This window comes from Neopsephotus bourkii, unplaced genomic scaffold, assembly GCF_033783945.1.
Source record: "Neopsephotus bourkii isolate Nb327-2 ecotype Australia unplaced genomic scaffold, CSIRO-AGI_Nbou_v1 NB_301, whole genome shotgun sequence".
Classification (NCBI taxonomy): Eukaryota; Metazoa; Chordata; class Aves; order Psittaciformes; family Psittacidae; genus Neopsephotus; species Neopsephotus bourkii.
Window position 1 is genome coordinate 467,970 of NW_026900810.1, and position 18,718 is coordinate 486,687.

The 18,718-nt window shown below is 41.1% G+C and overlaps 1 protein-coding gene across 1 annotated transcript in view; it reads right to left on the bottom strand.

Moving 5' to 3' along the window:
• The window catches only part of MAP3K9 (mitogen-activated protein kinase kinase kinase 9), a 56,269-nt gene that overhangs the window by 33,994 nt on the left and 3,557 nt on the right, over positions 1 to 18,718 (bottom strand). The window contains exon 2 of the mRNA XM_061347136.1: positions 16,255 to 16,668. Within this exon, the coding sequence (XP_061203120.1) occupies positions 16,255 to 16,668 (414 nt within the window). The remainder of the gene's footprint in view (positions 1 to 16,254; positions 16,669 to 18,718) is intronic.

Below are 18,718 nucleotides of genomic sequence, written 5' to 3' on the forward strand. Positions count from 1 at the left end.
CAACACTGATTCCTGAGGGAGACCACCCATTACTGGTCTCCAACTGGACACTGAGCCATTGACTCTTTGGGTGCGGCCATCCAGCCAGTTCTTTATCCACCGAGCGGTCCATGTATCAAATTGATGTCTCTCCAATTTAGAGACAAGGATGTTGTGTGGGACAGTATCAAATGCCTTGCACAAGTCCAGGTAGATGACGTCAACTGCTCTGCCCCTATGAATCAGTTCTGTAGCTCCATCAGAGAAGGCCACCAAATTGGTCAAACATGACTTGATGATGTAGAGTTGAGAAGACCTGAAAAACCCAAAAGGTAGTGGAAATACCTGAATACCTGTAAGTGTCAGTGCACTTTAGTAGTTCTGTTCGGTCTTCAAAAAATTTAGCACTGCTGTGGGTTGAATGCTTTGCCTTCCAAGATTCCAGGAATGAGTAAAGTAGTCACATCAAGACATGAGGAAAAACTCCAGTAAGAGGATTTAGCCGACAACTACATCCTACTCACACCCATTCCCGAGAGGCCTTACTCATTGTTTTGTGCTGTATTCTGTTTCCTCAGAGCCACATCAGCTGGTTACAGTTCAAGACAGAGCTTGGACTCTCTCCTTGTTAGTCCAAGAGCTAAATTGCAGCAATGGTGATGGGTGGGTAAGAGTGACAGGAGGAAGGACTACAAATTGGATAAATGTCAGCTTTACTATTTTACTTGGCAAAGAAACATTTACTTCTAATACCATGCATTTCTGCTGCAGGTGGGTGTTTCTGCGGGCCAGCCCAGAGCAACTCAACCACCTACAGTGACAAATTTGTTTTCCCATAGGCCTTTGCTCATCTGTTACTGTACAATCACCATTTTCAACAACAGTAAGGTCAAGAGGCAGCCTCAGATTGGGAAACTAATGCTTACCCTGTCATAGTTGGAGTGTAAAAGCCTATTGCTGCAGTTGAGCACTCATTGTGGGTGGGAATATTACATACATTTCCTCCTCCATCCTGAAAACAGAACAGCTTACCATGGCTTCATTTACCAAAATGCAAAACAGCAAAAGTTTTGTCAGATAGTGGATAAGCATCTGCCCATCCACTTCCTCCATTTAGATAATTCAGGAGAGGTATCAGATGCTTAGTCCATCCAACCCCAGGTGCAAGAGCTTTACAGAGCGAAGAGATTAAACCTTTACAGAAACCAATTAATGATTTTTCACTCCAAGATCCTTAAATGCAAAACATGAGTAGGGTTTCAGCTGTAAAAGCTGCAAGACTTTTCCATGGTAGGATTTATGAACAATTGCCCTGAGTTCAGCAGTAGCAGTCATTTTTCTCCTTCTTAGTAGGTGGTGCAGTGCTGTGTTTTTGACTTTCGGCCTGGGAACAGCGCTGATAACACCAATATTTTTAGTTGCTGCTCTAATGTTTACTCTGACCAAGGACTTTCTGAGTCTCATGCTCTGCCAGGGAGGAGGGGAAGCAGGGAGGAAGCAGAGACAGGACACCTGACCCAAACTGACCAAAGAGGTATTCCATACCACAGCACATCATGCCCAGTATATAAACTGCGGGAAGTTACCTGGAAGGGTTGGATCACTGCTTGGGTGGGGCTGGGTATCAGTTGGCAGGTGGTGAGCACTTGTATTCTCTTCCCTTGTTATTTCCCTTATCATTATTGTTATTGGTGGTAGCAGCAGTGGTTTGTGTCATACCTTAGTTACTGGGCTGTTCTTATCTCAACCCCTGGGAGTTACATTCTTTCGATTCTCCTCCCCATCCCTCTGGGAGCAGGAGGGAATGGGGGAAGGGGGGAGTGAGAGAGAGACTGTGTGGTTCTGTGTTGCCAGCTGGGCTTAAACCACGACAGTTCTTTTTGGTGCCCGACGGGGGGCACGAAGGGTTGAGATAACGACAGATCTGACCAGAGTGTGTCTAATCATATTTGTGGTAAGCATTCATTGTTTTGGATTAATAGTCACTCGTCACAATGCTGATTTATTGGCTCTCAAAGTTGTTGCTCTTGATCTCACAGTTTCAGCATGTCGTACCGTACAGCTGCTATTTGCTGTCTTAGTGTTTATCACCTGGGGGGCTTGAGCTAAGGTTCTTGTTTCATTGTACTTCATGGTAATGACTTGTAATACAATAGATTCATTGATCAAGAAACTGCTCTGGCTTGCATTCCCAGTGTGGTTACCATCTCTACACTTTGGGAAGTATATAACAGAAGTGTATAGGAATTACACATTTTTTTTCCCCTCCTCGGGTGATAAGCCTATGATGGAGACATTCCCACACACCCTAGTGGCAAGTACAGCAGCTACTCAAAGTCTGACTACAACAGATAAGGCAGCTACACCCCCAGCGACAAGTACAGCAGCTACTCAAACTCCGACCGCAGCAAACAGCACAGCTACTCCAGCTCCAAGCACAGCAGCTATACCAGCCCCAGTGACAAGTACAGCAGCGTCATTTGAGAGTTCTGAAGGTTTTGAATGGCCTTTGGGTACCCTTGAGACCTGCCTGATGATTGTGACGGGGATCAGCATGTTGGCACACATACAGAGTGTGTTTTATCCACGACTATTTTGAATGATCTCGAAAGATAAGCGGAGTTGTATTTAGGTCTTATCTAGGGTTAGACTACTATATAGGAGGACCAAGAGATTTTCCCCAAGGCTGGACAGTCATAAGTGGCAGGATGTATGGGACAGTATGGGTGAGCATCTAGTTCACTGGGCCCCTCCAGTGCTTTGCAAGTGTCAGAGATGGAAGGCAGGTGTATGGAGTCCCCAGTGACTTCCCAGTTCTCTTCCCCTGTTATTTCCCTTATCATTATTATTATTGGTGGCAGCAGCAGTGGTTTGTGCTATACTTTAGTTACTGGACTGTTCTTATCTCAATCCATGGGAGTTACATTCTTTCGATTCTCCTCCCCATCCCTCCGGGAATGGGGGGGGGGGGGCAGGAAATTGGGGGAGTGAGCGAGTGGCTGCGTGGTTCTGAGTTACTGGCTGGGCTTAAACCACGACAACAATCCAGACCTGTATGAGGAGGCACTACCATTAAACTTCTTCCTGCAATACAGCAGAGGTCTCAAGTGCAAGAGTTAAAGGAAACTGAGAATATTTCCATTTCTAAACGATTCCAAGTTTATTAAAAAATTGCTTTACAGAAGTTTCAGAAGTCAGCTAATGGCTTACTGAAGCTGACAGTACGCCAGAAAGGAAAAAAGGACTGATTAATATCACAGGATACAGGCTCTCCCACTCACCCATGGCAGAATGTGTCCAAAACCAAGCCAATCTGTTACAGGAAACCTCATCTTGAATACAAGAATCTCCTCATTCAACCCCTCATGTTTTCTATGGGTTTGTTTCTCAGACCACAGAATAAAGTTATCTGAGGTAGGACTGCTCTGGAGGTTCTTCCTGAGATCTTCTACTCCGAAGGGTCCATGAATACTAAAATATTAATCCTACACCTAATTTTGAATTTCTTCCCTGACACACAACCAATGGAATTTCACAACTGGAATGGCAAATTTCAGGTTACGGTATTTTTTTGTACTCACCTCCTCACAATCTAGGTATAATCTTTGCTTTGTCCAAATCCCTCTGACTGCCTTCTAAATTGTTGTGGTTTAGACCCAACTGGTAACTCAGCACCATGCAGACATTTGCTCACCCCTTTCCTTCTACTCTGAAGAAACACAATGCATTCTGAAATCTTCAGGGCTCTTATTTAGAAGGTACTATAGCAATAGCAAATATTAACCATAGTCCTAAAGGTTTTAAACTGTTTGAAGGAGAAAAGTGTCCTTAGATCAAACAAAAATGCTATTGCATACAAGATGGCTTCACTGAACTTGACAGAATCATGGAATGTTCTGTGTTGGAAGGGACCTTCAAAGATTGTTTAGTTCCAACGCCCTACAAGAGGCAGGGACACCTTCCACTAGACCAGGTTGCTCCAAGCCCCATCTAACCTGGCCTTGAACACTGCCAGGGATGGGGCAGCCACAGCTTCTCTGGGCAACCTGTGCCACGGCTTCACCACCCCCCATAGTGAAGAGCTTCTTCCTAATATCTAATCTAAATCTCCCCTCTCATTCCTCCTTGTCCTGTCACTACAGGCCCTTGTAAAAGTCCCTCTCTGGAACTTATCATGATTGTTCCAATCCCATTTTTCCCCTCCCATGAGTAAGCAAAACTTCTCAAGACACATTTCAGCTCAGATGGTGGTGGTGGTGGTAAATACCAGATGTTAGATAAAAATATAGCCTTAATATACCACTGCATTGTCAGAGTGTCATGGTCTCATATAGCCAAACGCTAGCTGCACTTTATCTAACACATCAAAAAAGCATCATTATTGCAAGGGGGACAAGCTTGCCAGGTGTTCCTTTTTTTAAGTCCTACTGGCAGTACACTGGCATACTGCCTTCAGGAAAAATTAAGCTTTTGGGAAAGGATTTCAAAAACTCGCTCCAAAATGAGACCTCATATTGTAATGGACTGCCAAAATCTAATTTGCAATTTTAGCTCTACCTTCCTTAGTCAGCCCGCACAGCTTTGCTTCACAAGTATCCAGATAATGAGCAATCTGCTCTTGATCCTTCATTCAAAGTACTTAAAGTGATTAACAGATCTGCACATGGGTTGAGTCCGGGTTTTCTGCATGCAACCTTTACCCACCTTCTGTTGGGTACTCTGCCATTCGCTTCAGTAGGGCTGCATCTTTAGTCTTATGCACTACAAACAAATACTAGAGGTTTCATAAGATCCTGAAGAGCACAGACTTTAAGCCTCACTCAAAATTTCGTATATTAGAAGGAAAACCAAAGAATACAAATACTGTCCCGGTTAACATGCAAGTATTTCCCCCTTTTTATTACTAACCATCCAGCAACTACACATTAATAAGATACCTTGGAAGCAAAAGCTTTTTAATTATTGGGTGCACATGAGAGTTCAGCAAATCCACCAAGCTGGCCAACTGTCCTCTTCTATCAACCTAGAGGAGGTGATGGATGTGGCAGCACAGCAGTACTTGGATTTTAAGCTGTGCAGCTCACTAACTCTAAAGAGCTAATGCATAATGGGGGAGGGGATAGGAAAGGCCTCCACAGCCATGATATATTTAGAATCAATCCTTCCACCTTTTTTCAGCCAAGCTGATAAAAGTCTTATCATTTTAGTGATCTGGTACAAAATTCACTGAATGCTCCTGGAGAATACTCAGGTGAGTTTCCTGGAAAATGGAACAGCTCTGGTTTCAGACTATATCCTGCCACACTGCTTGCACTGGAACAACCTTCCAGCTCAGGCATGGATTACTGTACTCCTCATAATCAGCTAAATGCTCTAAGGAAAAAATATAACTTCATCTGTACCCAACACAGTGCTTAGCCAGACCGTATCAGTTTGAAAGCTTGCAACAAATAGAGAACTGTATTAGGCAACAACAAAAAAAGGAAAGAGATGAGCAGAACTGCATGAAAGACATTCATTAGTTGTTGCTCAAGAGACAGCTTGAAAAGAGATTTAATAATAATGCTGGTTCAGTGGGAGCCATTTCCAGGCCAATAAAACCATGAAATTCATGATGACAAAAGTACCGCAAAACTGTTTTGCTTTGGTTTCAGCTAAGACATCCCTGTGAAACAGACAGTAACACCAAGTACTATTCATTCCTGAAACTGGCTGGTACTAGCAGTCTAAAAGGTAAGGAAGACAAAAACTTCATAGACAGCAGCAAAAACCACACCAGAAGCTGAGGGAGTTTTTCTGGTGGTTTGGTTGGTTGGTGGTTTTGGTTTTGTTTTGTTTTGTTTTTTAAATCAGATGTATCTAAAAAACCTTAAAAAAAGGACAAGAGGTGTATTTCCATTCATCAGAACAAATATTAAAAGGGCTCCATGATGCACAGTCAACACCAACCTACAGATGACAACAGTGAAATTCAGACTTGATTGAATACTGCCAAGTTTTACCTTAAGCTGAGCAGTATAAGATGCCAGCTGCTGAGAAAGAGGGTAGTCTTGCGCTGTTGCACATGAAAGTCCTTGCAAAATAACAGCTCATGCAGTAAAGCTATCAGAACACTGTTCACTTTTTAATGTGTTAGATTTCTGTTAGTTTTCTGGCTCAGCTTTCTCAGTGATCACTAAAATGACTACACAGTACCCTGGTGATGCATCAAGAATATCCCCCAGTTACCAGATGACCATAATCATATCAAAATCACACACTATGTGACTGATTACATCAAATAAGAAAAAGCAAATCAACAAATCCAAGGGCAAGATTGACAATGCTTCAACAAGCAGAATTAGGCATATCAAGTTCCACTAATCAAAGTTATGTGATTTTCTTATTTTCAGGATCCTTGGACAATGCAAAATCAAAACCAACTAAGGACTATTCTCTCTAACATTTTTTTCCTAGGCCCCATAGTCAAAGAGGAGAAACAACAGGAAATCCTCTAACACTTTTGTGGCAGATGGACCACGCGGCCTGGTTCATATACATCCCGCTGCCCTTACAAATACCCTCTTTATAGCAAATATCCATACTACCACTTTATAGTACCTCAAGACCCACCCCCCCCAGGAATCCTCAGTTTAAGCACAGCAATTGTTGTGACCAGCCCTATCTTAGTGGCAGAAATATTTACCTGTTACTAGTAAATGGAGCTATTGGCACAGTGACTATTATTTGCTACACATCTAAACAGTAAGTCTATAAGTCAGCAAGGCTGAAGCCATGCTCACATTTTAAATGAAGGTTTCAAGTTGTAATACAAACAAGCAGACCAAAATGGTGTTATAATAAATACTTGAATAATATGACAATGCTTTTATAAAGCAGAGTGGAAGGGTTGTGTATGGTAGTAACCTGAACAGCTCATAGGAGGGCTGTCTATCCTTTGGCTACTTTCTTCTGAAAAGGACCCTGAAGGATGCTGCACCATGCTGCCATTACCACCAGAACAAACCTGCTATAGGCTAGGACCCAAAGATTCACTGCTGCGCATGTGAGTCCTCTTCTCTCTGATCTTAAGAAACACCGATGAAACAAAAAAACATCATTAGAAATCCTTATACATTGAGATAGTTTCTCTTCTAAATGCATGAGGTTCTGTTACTATTTCTTCTTCATATCTGCAAAAAGTTCAGGTCTAAGGAATACTGAATTGACTTTTCCATCAGCAGTCAGACAATTAAGAATCAATTATCTGTTATGCCAGTCAACTGGAAATCTAAGTCACACCAATCTAACTGAAACTCTCCTAGAATCAGAAAATAAACATATACCAAAAAGCAGCTACTTAAAATCATGTGCTATATTCTGTATTCTTTCCAACAGCTTAAGGCTCTCCTTGTCTTGCCATAAGGGAAGAGGCACCATCTTCAAAATGGGTTTAAATTAAGGAAACCATCTTGGGTGATGAATCATCACTTCAAAGAGCAACAGTGCGCTTAACTTCTGATGCTTCAAAAGTGAGGTTCTTTGCTTTAGGTATGTTGAAATTCTGAAGAAATTGTTTGATGAGAAAAGCAAACTGAAACTGCTGACAAAAATCCCTCAAAATTCAGATTAAGATAATTGACATGGGAGAAACACCAATTAAAAAAAAGGGGTGGGGGAGCTGAAAAAGTTATTCTAGCTTCCTGGAAATGCCACAACAAGGCTGTTCTCACTCGACTTGCTACTTAGAAATTTCAGAAGAACACAGATTTATCCCAGCTCTGTCACAGATGGTCAGACAGTGAATTCATGGGAGCAGCACACAGATGCCTAGGCACACCTCCTGCATCATGGTGCTTAAGTCTCCTCGCATCTCTTCTATGGCTCCATACGCACAATTTTGTGAACGTGCTTAGTGTCATAACTCTGGGTTATTTTGGTCTTAGGAGCAGAAAAGAACCTTGCAAAAAAAAATACGCAGTGGCAAAAAGACATGAAAAGGGTATGAGTTAGGATTTTAAAAGTAACAGACACAATTTCACTTCTTAAAAATGAGAGGAACTCTTTCCATTCTTATCTAAGAAAATAAGGGATTCCATTTGTGAAATTGCCATTTTGCTATTTGGTGTGGGCAGGAGAATACCAAAGCGTTCTTGTGGACATCAAGCATGTTCCATGAAGTCTTTCTGACTTGCAATTAACAGTGAAGACATCAACTCAAAACCAAACCACCTACAGGAGATGTATTTTCATTTTGCAACTTTGAAGAATCTACTAAAACATACTGGAAATCAGACTGCAACATGAAAGCATCTGTCAAACCTCTCAGAGAAAAGCAGTTGCACTAATTCATACAAGCTAAGAAAAAATAACAACACCCCACAACCAAAAATAATAATAAAAAAAAAAATCAACAAAGTAAACTGTCACCCTACTTCCGTGAATCCCTGGGTCTCAACAGCCTAAAAGTTGTCATCACTTTCAGGTATAGTATCTTCATTCTGTTCCACAAATATTGTGGCATTACTGCCTCATCACATGCAAAAATATACTAGTTATTTGGATTTTTTTAACCACAATGCAAGTGGTCAGCATATCCACACAAAGGCTGATACTCTGGGGAGACAGAGAAATAAGCAGAGTAACCAGAACTAGGAATTATGCACCATTAGCAATATTGTAAAGCATGCCCATAGCATTAGATAATTGCCTAAGGGTAGAACCTGGAGAGTCATCTTTAATCAGCTGTAGGAGTATATTCAGGCTGTTTGAAAGGCTTGACTTCTACTCTGCACACATTTTAAATCTAAAATAAATACATACATAAATAAATAAAAAGGAGGTTTAGTGATGCACCACCAAAAAAATAACCATCCTCACATTTTTAACATTTTCCTCTTCAAGGGCAAAGAGCCACCCAACGAAGGCCGGATCAATTATTCACTCAGTGTAAAGCATTCAGATCCAATGCCATTGAGACAGTTTCACTATACTTTACATAAAGCATTACTCACACTTGTCTAATTGCCCTGACAAAGGAAATCCATTCTGATAGAAGATACAACATTGCGGAGTTAGTCAGCAAATTACACTGAAGTACCAGCAGCAGCAATAATAGTGCAGACTTCCAAACTCCTCTGCCAGCATGCTTCAAGAAGACCCTGGAAGAGCTCTCCTCTGCAACTAATATGTTTACATTAAGTACTTTTCCTTCTGTGTAAAGACCAACAGAAGAATGTGAAAGGACTGGGATGTGAATAGAGCAACAAGGAATGAGATACCTGATCACATTATTGAGATTGATATGTAAATTCAAGTTCTGAGTTGTCCTTGGGTTGGATGCAAGCTAGTCACAAAGAATCCCTGTCTCTAAATTCTGCCTATACTTTAAAAATAATAATAAAAAAAAAAAAAAAGAAGAAACAAGGAATATTTTAAGTCTTCGGAAGAACTGTCCAGAGACCATGTGAAGGTCAACTCTATTAGCACTTTCATGAACAGAAAAAAGCTTTAACAACTGCATAAAATAAATAAACAAAGCTATAGCAGAGTTTGAATTTCTTTAGAAAGCTAGAGCTTTGAATCTCAGGATACCACAAGTTTACCTCGGTGATCCAAAAAGTAGGAGAGGTGAATGCCTTCAAAGAACAAGAAGGGAAGAACCACTGACTTGACTGAATCAGAATTGCTAGGGTTTATTTTGAGCTCTGTCCTTACCTCTTTTTCTGACCTTGGCTATGTCACTTTGCTGTTAATCTTCTGTGCCACTTTGTGGAACACAAACATGGTGACTTTTATAAAGCACTTTGCTAAATGGCACGAACACCCTCAGCAAAATCTTTTAGCATAGTGCAAATAACAAATGTATTTTGCTGAGCCAGTCAAAAAAAGCAAATATGCTTTTACCAGTTTTCTGCAGCATTGGGTAACTGACATTATTCCTATAGCAAGGCTGGCATATCTAACATTGACAGACAAATAGAAACAAACAGAACCAGCTTCATTATTTACAATTCTTCACTAAAACAAAAAAGACTGCCCCTTTCTGATCCTAAGCATTATATACCAAGCACCTTTCTCTGGCCAGAAATTAAATTCAAATCAAAAATAAGAGATAAGAAGGAAAACTCTAAGAGCTGTACTAAACATAGTGATTTGACTTCAGCAGGCATTCCCAGTTGCTTTTTTCCCCCCTATAGCTCAGCATTTAGATTATTTAGGAGCCTTCATAATGGGAGAGGCCTACTACCAATTCCGTAACATAAGCTCAGTGAAGTGCCAACACCCAGCTGAAGAGGGAAAGGATAGCAATCACCAGATGAAGGGAAGTAAAAGAAGACAGAGAGGATTCTGCCAGATTAATTTTTATAAGGAATAAACTGCATCTCTTAGAATCATAGAATAGTTAGGGTTGGAAAGAACCTTAAGATCATCAAGTTCCAACACCCCTGCCATGGGCAGGGACATCTCCCACTAAACCATGCCACCCAAAGCTCTATCCAACCTGGCCTTCAACACTGCCAGGGATGGAGCATTCACAACTTCCCTGGGCAACCCATTCCAGTGCCTCACCACCCTTACAGCAAAGAAATTCCTCCTTATATCCAATCTAAACTTCCCCTGTTTAAGTTTTAACCCCTTACCCCTTGTCCTGTTACTACAGTCCCTAATGAAGAGTCCTTCCCCAACGTCCTTCTAAGCCCCCTTCAGACACTGGAAGGCTGCTATGAGGTCTCCACGCAGCCTTCTCTTCTCCAGGCCAAACAGCCGGAACTTTCTCAGCCTATCTTCATACAGGAGGTGCTCCAGTCCCCTGATCATCCTCGTGGCCCTCCTCTGGACTTGTCCCAACAGTTCCATGTCCTTTTTATGTTGAGGACACCAGAACTGCACACCATACTTCAAATGAGGTCTCACAAGAGCAGAGTAGAGGGGCAGGATCACCTCCTTTGACCTGCTGTTCACGCTCCTTTTGATGCAGCCCAGGATATGGTTGGCTTTCTGGGCTGCGAGCGCACACCCCCAAGTCCTTCTCCACAGGGCTGCTCTGAATCTCTTCTCTTGAATCCAATGCCAAAAGAGAAAAACTTATCTCCTTACAGAGCCAAACAAAGTTTTTCCTGGGTTGTTATCTTTCTTTTGTGTAGTTATACAGCTGACATATGAGTTGGTAACACCACTGGAACACTCTCCTACTGAACAACACTGCCAACTGAACTGACAGCATAAAGGATTTCAGGGACTCTAACAGGTGTTCAATTTGTTCTGTAAAGATCTTTACGTACTCATTTCCTGATAGCATCCTTAATGCAATGAAGTGGGCAACCCTCAACCTGTAAGTTTTACAATAAAAATCTGCCTCCAATGAAGGTGATACTTAAAATGTACAGGGCAATCTCATTACATGCTAAATGTATTACTATTAAACATAAAGTCATGATAATGAAAAGGAGGGAAAAAAATGAAGAAAAATGCTTGAACAGACAAAATGTCTACCTTTTCATTAAAGGAAGAAAAGTTTGGAGAGTGCTTTTTGATGAGAATCTCAAGAAACAGACATTTCCTGGAATCTTCAAATAATCTCCTGAAGCTCAGCCCTTTACAAGATGAAATAGCCTTCCAAAGCAATCAAAATCTTATCTTCTTTATCATGCCATCCGAAATGCTGAGAATCATTCTAAGTATTGTTTTGCTACCTCCTACTTGAGTCCACAAAGCTGCAGTAGTTCTGATTAAAAAGGGGTTTGTTTTCCTTCACAGAATCACAGACTCACAGAATCCCAAGGGTTGGAAGGGACCTCAAGAGATCATCTGGTCCAACCCCCCTGCAAGAGCAGGGTAACCTAGAGTACATCACACAGGAACTTGTCCAGGCGGGCCTTGAATATCTCCAATGTGGGAGACTCCACAACCCCCCTGGGCAACCTGTTCCAGTGCTCTGTCACTCTCACAGTAAAGAAGTTCTTCCTGATGTTAACATGGAACCTTCTATGCTCCAGTTTACACCCATTGCCCCTTGTCCTATCACTGGATATCACTGAAAAAAGCCTAGCTCCATCATCATGACACCCACCCGTTACATATTTGTAAACACTGATGAGGTCACCCCTCAGTCTCCTCTTCTCCAAGCTGAAGAGACCCAGCTCTTTCAGCCTCTCCTCATAAGGGAGGTGTTCCACTCCCTTAATCATCTTTGTGGCTCTGCGCTGGACTCTTTCAAGCAGCTCCCTGTCCTTCTTGAACTGAGGGGCCCAGAACTGGACGCAATATTCCAGATGCGGCCTAACCAAGGCAGAATAGAGGGGGAGGAGAACCTCTCTTGACCTACTGCCCACACCCTTTCTAATGCACCCCAGGATGCCATTTGCCTTCTTGGCCACAAGGGCACATTGCTGGCTCATGTTCATCCTCCTATCCACCAGGACCCCCAGGTCCCTTTCCCCTTCACTACTTTCCAGCAGATCAGTCCCCAACCTGTACTGGTACATGGGGTTGTTCTTCCCCAGATGCAAGACTCTACACTTGCCCTTGTTGAATTTCATCAAATTTCTCCCCGCCCAACTCTCCAGCCTGTCCAGGTCTCGCTGAATGGCAGGACAGCCTTCTGGTGTGTCAGCCACTCCTCCCAGTTTAGTGTCATCAGCGAACTTGCTGAGAGTACACTCGGTTCCCTCATCCAGGTCGTTGATGAAAATATTAAACAGCACTGGTCCCAGCACCGACCCCTGAGGCACTCCACTAGTCACAGACCTCCAGCTAGATTCTGCACCATTGACCACAACTCTCTGCCTTCTTCCTTCCAACCAGTTCTTGATCCACCTCACTACCTGATCGTCAAGCCCACACTTCCTTAGCTTATCTATGAGAATGCTGTGGGAGATAGTATGAAATGCCTTACTGAAATCAAGAAAAACCACATCTACTGCTCTACCATCATCCCTCCACCTAGTCACTTCCTCATAATTTTAGACTTGTATTCAGGTGCCCACTTGACTTATTTCACCATTTAAAATGTAATATGGCCTTCTGAAAAGTTTCATCATTAAGTACAGTCTTTATGCATTCTGTATCTGCCAAAATACAGGCAGATGTCTGAAAGCAGGTCTCCAATTCTCCTCTATTCTAGCAGAAACTTTGATTTTAAATAAGGCAACTCTGTTCCTTCCCACTCCCCCATCTTATTCTCTGCCTCCCAAACTAACTCATCCTGCAGCTTCAGATGGATAGTGCAGGTCACAGCTGGTGTTGAAGGCAAAATGAGATGCATGAGAATTGCTATCTTACTAAATGTAGATAGTACCAATCACAAGATCAATAGAGCTGATGCTCCCCTGACAGCTCTACAGTACTTCCAGATGTTTAGCACATGAAAGAAATGAGTCTGCACAAATCTTTCCCAAGTTCTTGCAAGCAGAAGCCGGTCCTTCTCCAGAGACACGTTACAATCTATTTGTTGGTCAGTGGGTAGCAAAAGTAAATGCTAAAGACCCGTAACTACAAACACAAAGCTAACAACAAAACCTGATCTCAGTTATCCACAGATATTGGGAAGACTACGTACATCAGAAAAACACTGAAAATGCAAATAAAGGCATATATAAATCAGAATGCAACTGCACACTTAGTCCACTCACCTTCACAAAACTAGTAAAAACCTTTTCATAGAAAACAGAGGAGAGAAATTTCAAAGATGCTTACTACATATAAGGGATTGCAGCAATGCAGTGACAGAGTACTCAGGAAAGACATGACTTGGGCAGTCCAAAGTTGTTTATCTTAACAAGTTAAGTCTATCTGCATCTATGGCTAATACACACTTTTGGGGACAATAAATCCAACCAAACAAGAAAGACCAACAGTTCCACTCACCCCCTTGCCCCCTCCAAAGCTCTTACCCTTGTCATAATCTAGTATTAATGATACTTTATAGATACACCCAGAAAATAACATGTTTAAAATAGTACATTTTTTTAATTTCTCTTCCATCAGACAGCACAGAATGAAGAATTCTGTATTGCCAAACTAAACAGCTGTTGTAATATGTCAAGCCCATATCTGAGGTTACTAATTCATTTTATTTCAAAAGAGACTTACAAACCAATGAATTTTCCTTAAAATACTTGAAGTCCTTCCCTCTAGCTCCTACCTTTATTTAGTTTCCCAAATGTAATACTGCTTGCTGCAGACTTAGCTGGGCTAGAATTTTCCTGTAACCATCATTTCTGTACTAGATCTGATGTTATCTTTGGTCAAGACCACCACATAAATTTTCTACTTCTCTCCTCCAAACACGATGTCTTTGAAACCTTCCACAGGCATTCCCATTCATTCTTCCTCTCCCTTTATTTCCTCCCTTCCAAATGAGGAAAATTCTACTGATATATTTAGCAATACCTTCAACTTCTCACTGACAATTTAAAGTGCAGAACAATTACATACTGCTGATTCACTGTGACAAGAGACATTTACTCTTGCCGCTGACAGTACAGATGTTTTCTAGCATCCATATCTGTGTCTGGTTAGTGGCACTGTGCACTGGTGCCCCTCTAGTCGAGCTGGTTCTCTGGTTGACGTTTCCCTCTTACGAGTAGTATCTAACGTAAATAAAACAGTGAAGTACCGAGAGCTAGCAGCTTTTTATTTTAAAAATAACTTTCATTGTAAACCTCAAAAAATGTTCAGACAACATTACACAATAATGTCTTAACAGCCTGTTAGCAAAATAAGCAAGTAAATATTTTCTAAAGTAAGGAGGAAAGGTGCAACACTTAGAGGGAATAATTTATTACTGTTCACAGATACAGCCAGTCATCCATTAACCAAGCCAATCAATCCCTTCATTTTACAGCATTTATCCATATGCCTGTATATACTGCCATCTGTAAGGGAAGGATTTAGATATTAGTAAATATTTTATAGACATTAAGATTGCCTTATTCTGACAAAAAGGGAAACTTTAATAGGGTAATAGTAACACCATAGAAAGTAATTTGAAAGCTCTCCTAGTTCCTAACTTCAAACTCACTAATAAGAGCTAATAATACTTATTTTTTTTCCTTCATAACAAACTATGTATATTCACTGCCCCAAGATCTGAGGAAAAAAAAACAACATAGAATTCCACAAGGCCTGGAAATTTACATGATTGTAATGGTTAATGCTAGCTCTAGTGAATCTATTTAAGATATTAAAATTCCCATCTGTCAGACCTCTTTGCTAGATGTTACTGCTCTCTAAGCAAAAGAGAACATGTGCCTGCATCCAAGCCACCCAGCTCCTACTGTCTTTATAAACTCGAGCCATAAATTAAAATTATACAAACACACCTATCTAAACCATTGCAGCCAATATGCAGGTACGTGTTTGCTCTCACCAATAAGTCACAGACAAGCAGAGAGAACAGCTAAACAGCTTCATGCAGGCAACAGGGAAGGAGATGACGACCTTTAACAGCTGCAGCAGTTTGCTCCCACACTCATCAATAATGTTCTGTGCATGTGTTTAACTTCAAAGCAATTTTAACTTTAGGAAAACAGACACACTACAAAAACAATACCCAAGTGGCAGACAATAATGCTATTAGTACTACAGAATAGTAGTAGTTATGGCTATTTGCCATAATTTCCAGAATAGTAACTACCAAAGTTCAGTCCCCATGCTCTAATGGGTCATCCCATGTAAAGCAGCACAAACAACAGCTGAAGTCCTCAGTGTGCAAGGACATTTCATTCACCTGAGTTAATGTTTCTGTCAACACCAGCTCTATGAGGGATAAAGAAAGATCCAATTCAGAAGGGATGGGTTAAATCTCCCACACGGAAAATAGGCTTGCATCTTATCTATACAGCAAAATCTACCAACTAAAATGAAAGCATTCATCTTTCCAAAGGAGCATTTATCCTTCCAAAAAGTGGAGGGAGAGTAAACATTTTAAGTTCAACAAGACATTTCGACATACAGGAGACTGCTGAAATGCAATAAAACTGAGACATTGTATATGTATATATGTGTGTGTGTGTGTATATATATATATGAACTACTAGAGAAGTATGTTACATTTCCAGCTGGTCTTCCATCCAATCATTTAAGTTGCTTCTACAAAGTGAAAGCATTTACACATTTCCAATGGTCTGTAACACCATATGTAGAAAAAATAAACCCCTCTTGGACTGAATTAGAGGATACAGTGGTTCACAAGAAAGGATCACCAAGTTAACATTACTGCCCTCGTTCTTTGTACAATTTCTTTCCAAAACCGTATCCTAGCAGCCTGGCTGCTCACTGTGTAGCACTTACTGTTGCTGGACTTCAGGTCACGGTGAATTATGGGAACAATTGCTTCCTCATGCAGGTAGTTCATTCCTCTTGCAATCTGTACTGCCCAGTTCACTAGTATGTCAGGAGGTATCCTTTTACCAGATAACACTCTATTTAGTGATCCACCACGGGCAAACTCCATGATTAAGCAAAGATTAGGCTCCTTCAAACACACACCCCTCAGGGCAATGATGTTGGGATGCTTTAACATTGCAAAGAGCTTGGCCTCTTGGCGGACATTCTCAATGGTCTGGCTGATGTCCTCATCAGGATCGTAGCGAGCTGCCTTGACAGCAACCTCATCTCCTATCCATACAGCTCGATACACTTTTCCGAAGCCCCCTATACCAATGATTTCCTCCAGAACAAGCTCTGAGAAGTCGATCTCCAGGACTACGGGGGAAAAAAAAAAAAATAAATATTTAGCAACTACGCAGTCTGAACGTTGGCTCAGCTAAAGGTCCCTGTTGCCCAGCCTCACCCTTGCAGGAAGGGCCAATTTTCACTCCAAAACAATATAAATGAAAGCAGTTGTCCCTTCTGACAATCTTACATTGACAAACAATATGGTAAAACAGATCTTGCAGTATTATAAAACCTGTATGAAGTACTCACTGTGAATGGTGATGAATTTGACCTAATGTTGGCAAATGACACAATAAAATAGCCTCCTCTTACCACACTTAATCCCTTCTAACACTGATAGCCCCTCAGTGACATTACAAGATTCCAGAAAAGAAAGAACACCCACTGACTTCACTATACAGTGCTTAATGCAACACAGCTAAAATTTAATACAAAAAGCATCTGCTCCTGCATTTGTCCCTTATTTGAATGTCTCTTATTCACCTGCCACTAACGATCTTTCAGTCCTTCCCAAATCATGATAATTCTTCTACACTTCTACAAGCATTGCAGATTCGTTAACCAATTCTGACATTACTGACAGTAGTGTGACAAACAGATGGGTCAGACCACATAATGCCAGCTCTGCATACTCAGGAAGAAAAACCTTGCTTTGATTAATGCCCACTACGCTTGCATTACAGAAACTATATGAAATAACAGAATTGTAATTTTCCATTCCCATGCACTCACAGCTATACTTTACAGGCTGTCACAGTAACTGATGGCTATGTGGTGTTATGTAGTAAAAATACACATATGCAGATGTCTTAATTCAGCATATAAATTTCATCTGGAGCACAAGTGGTGAGGAAATGAACCCTTTACAACTGTACACAGTTTATGCTCACAGATGACCAAAAGAACCTGTTCAATACTGACAAATATAGAACGGGAAATCCACATATTGACACTGTTGTATTTACAGTAGTGGTAGGCCACTGGTGAGACACCATTAATGCTATCCTGTCTAATGAAAAAATACTTTAATGCCAGGATTTAAGCAGAAATTCACCAAGACTTTTAATACTTTCCTGCATTTGAAATGCCAAATCTGACATCTGTTCCCCTGCTTTGTCTAGCAGAAAGGAAATTAAGTCTGTCATGGACTTACTTGATGTAGATATTAATACAGAGTACTGTATTATATTACTGGGTTTTCTAGTTATCGATTGTATACACAGAACTCTCCACTGTTTTCAAAAGAAATTACACAGTCATACAAGGCAAAGGAGCAGGTTAGATTCCACTCAAAATATTTCTCTTACTCTAATTAAATGCCTATGTAAAAGTACAAGAGATTGTCACAAAACTGTATGCTGTTGATACAAACACAGCTGCAGACTTCTGGAGTTTTATGACTGAGTTCTATCTTCCCTGAACATGATCTGTCTTACTTTCATAGGTCAGTCAAACCTATGAGCTAGGAGTTGACTACATCTGGGTATTATATCAACCTTCCCATGCACTAGAGCCAATACACACACTACCTTAGCTAGTGTAATAAGGATGCCTGTGCTCTTTTTCCTACTGTTCCATGAACAACAGATTAATGAGAAGCAAGACCAGGAAAGTCTTTAAAAGGAGAAAGGGCCCTTTCCAGTCCAGAACACAAGAAGAATTTGTCTGTTCCTGTGAGTACATCTTTTGGGTAATGGTCTGAACTTCCAAGGATTTACACAACAAAGAAGGTTGCACCCCTGTAGCAGCAGGCTTCATGTTCAAATGCTCATGAGCTACAGATTACTAGAAAAGATGAAGCAGAATATTCTGACTGGAAACACTGAAATTATAGAACAAGACCATAATGACACTAACTCCACAAATGAGACTACTCTGTCACTGAGAATACACAAAAAGAGCTGCTCTGGTATTCCTCACAGACAAAAGAGCTAAATAAATCAGATACTGAGTCCTATCACCTTCAATCAGAATTTCAGCACTGGTAGAATGCTAACTTGCTCCTAGGGACAAGGGCAATTAAAAGACAGCAAATGAACAAGCATGTCAGCCACGATGCCTGATGAATGGGCCATTC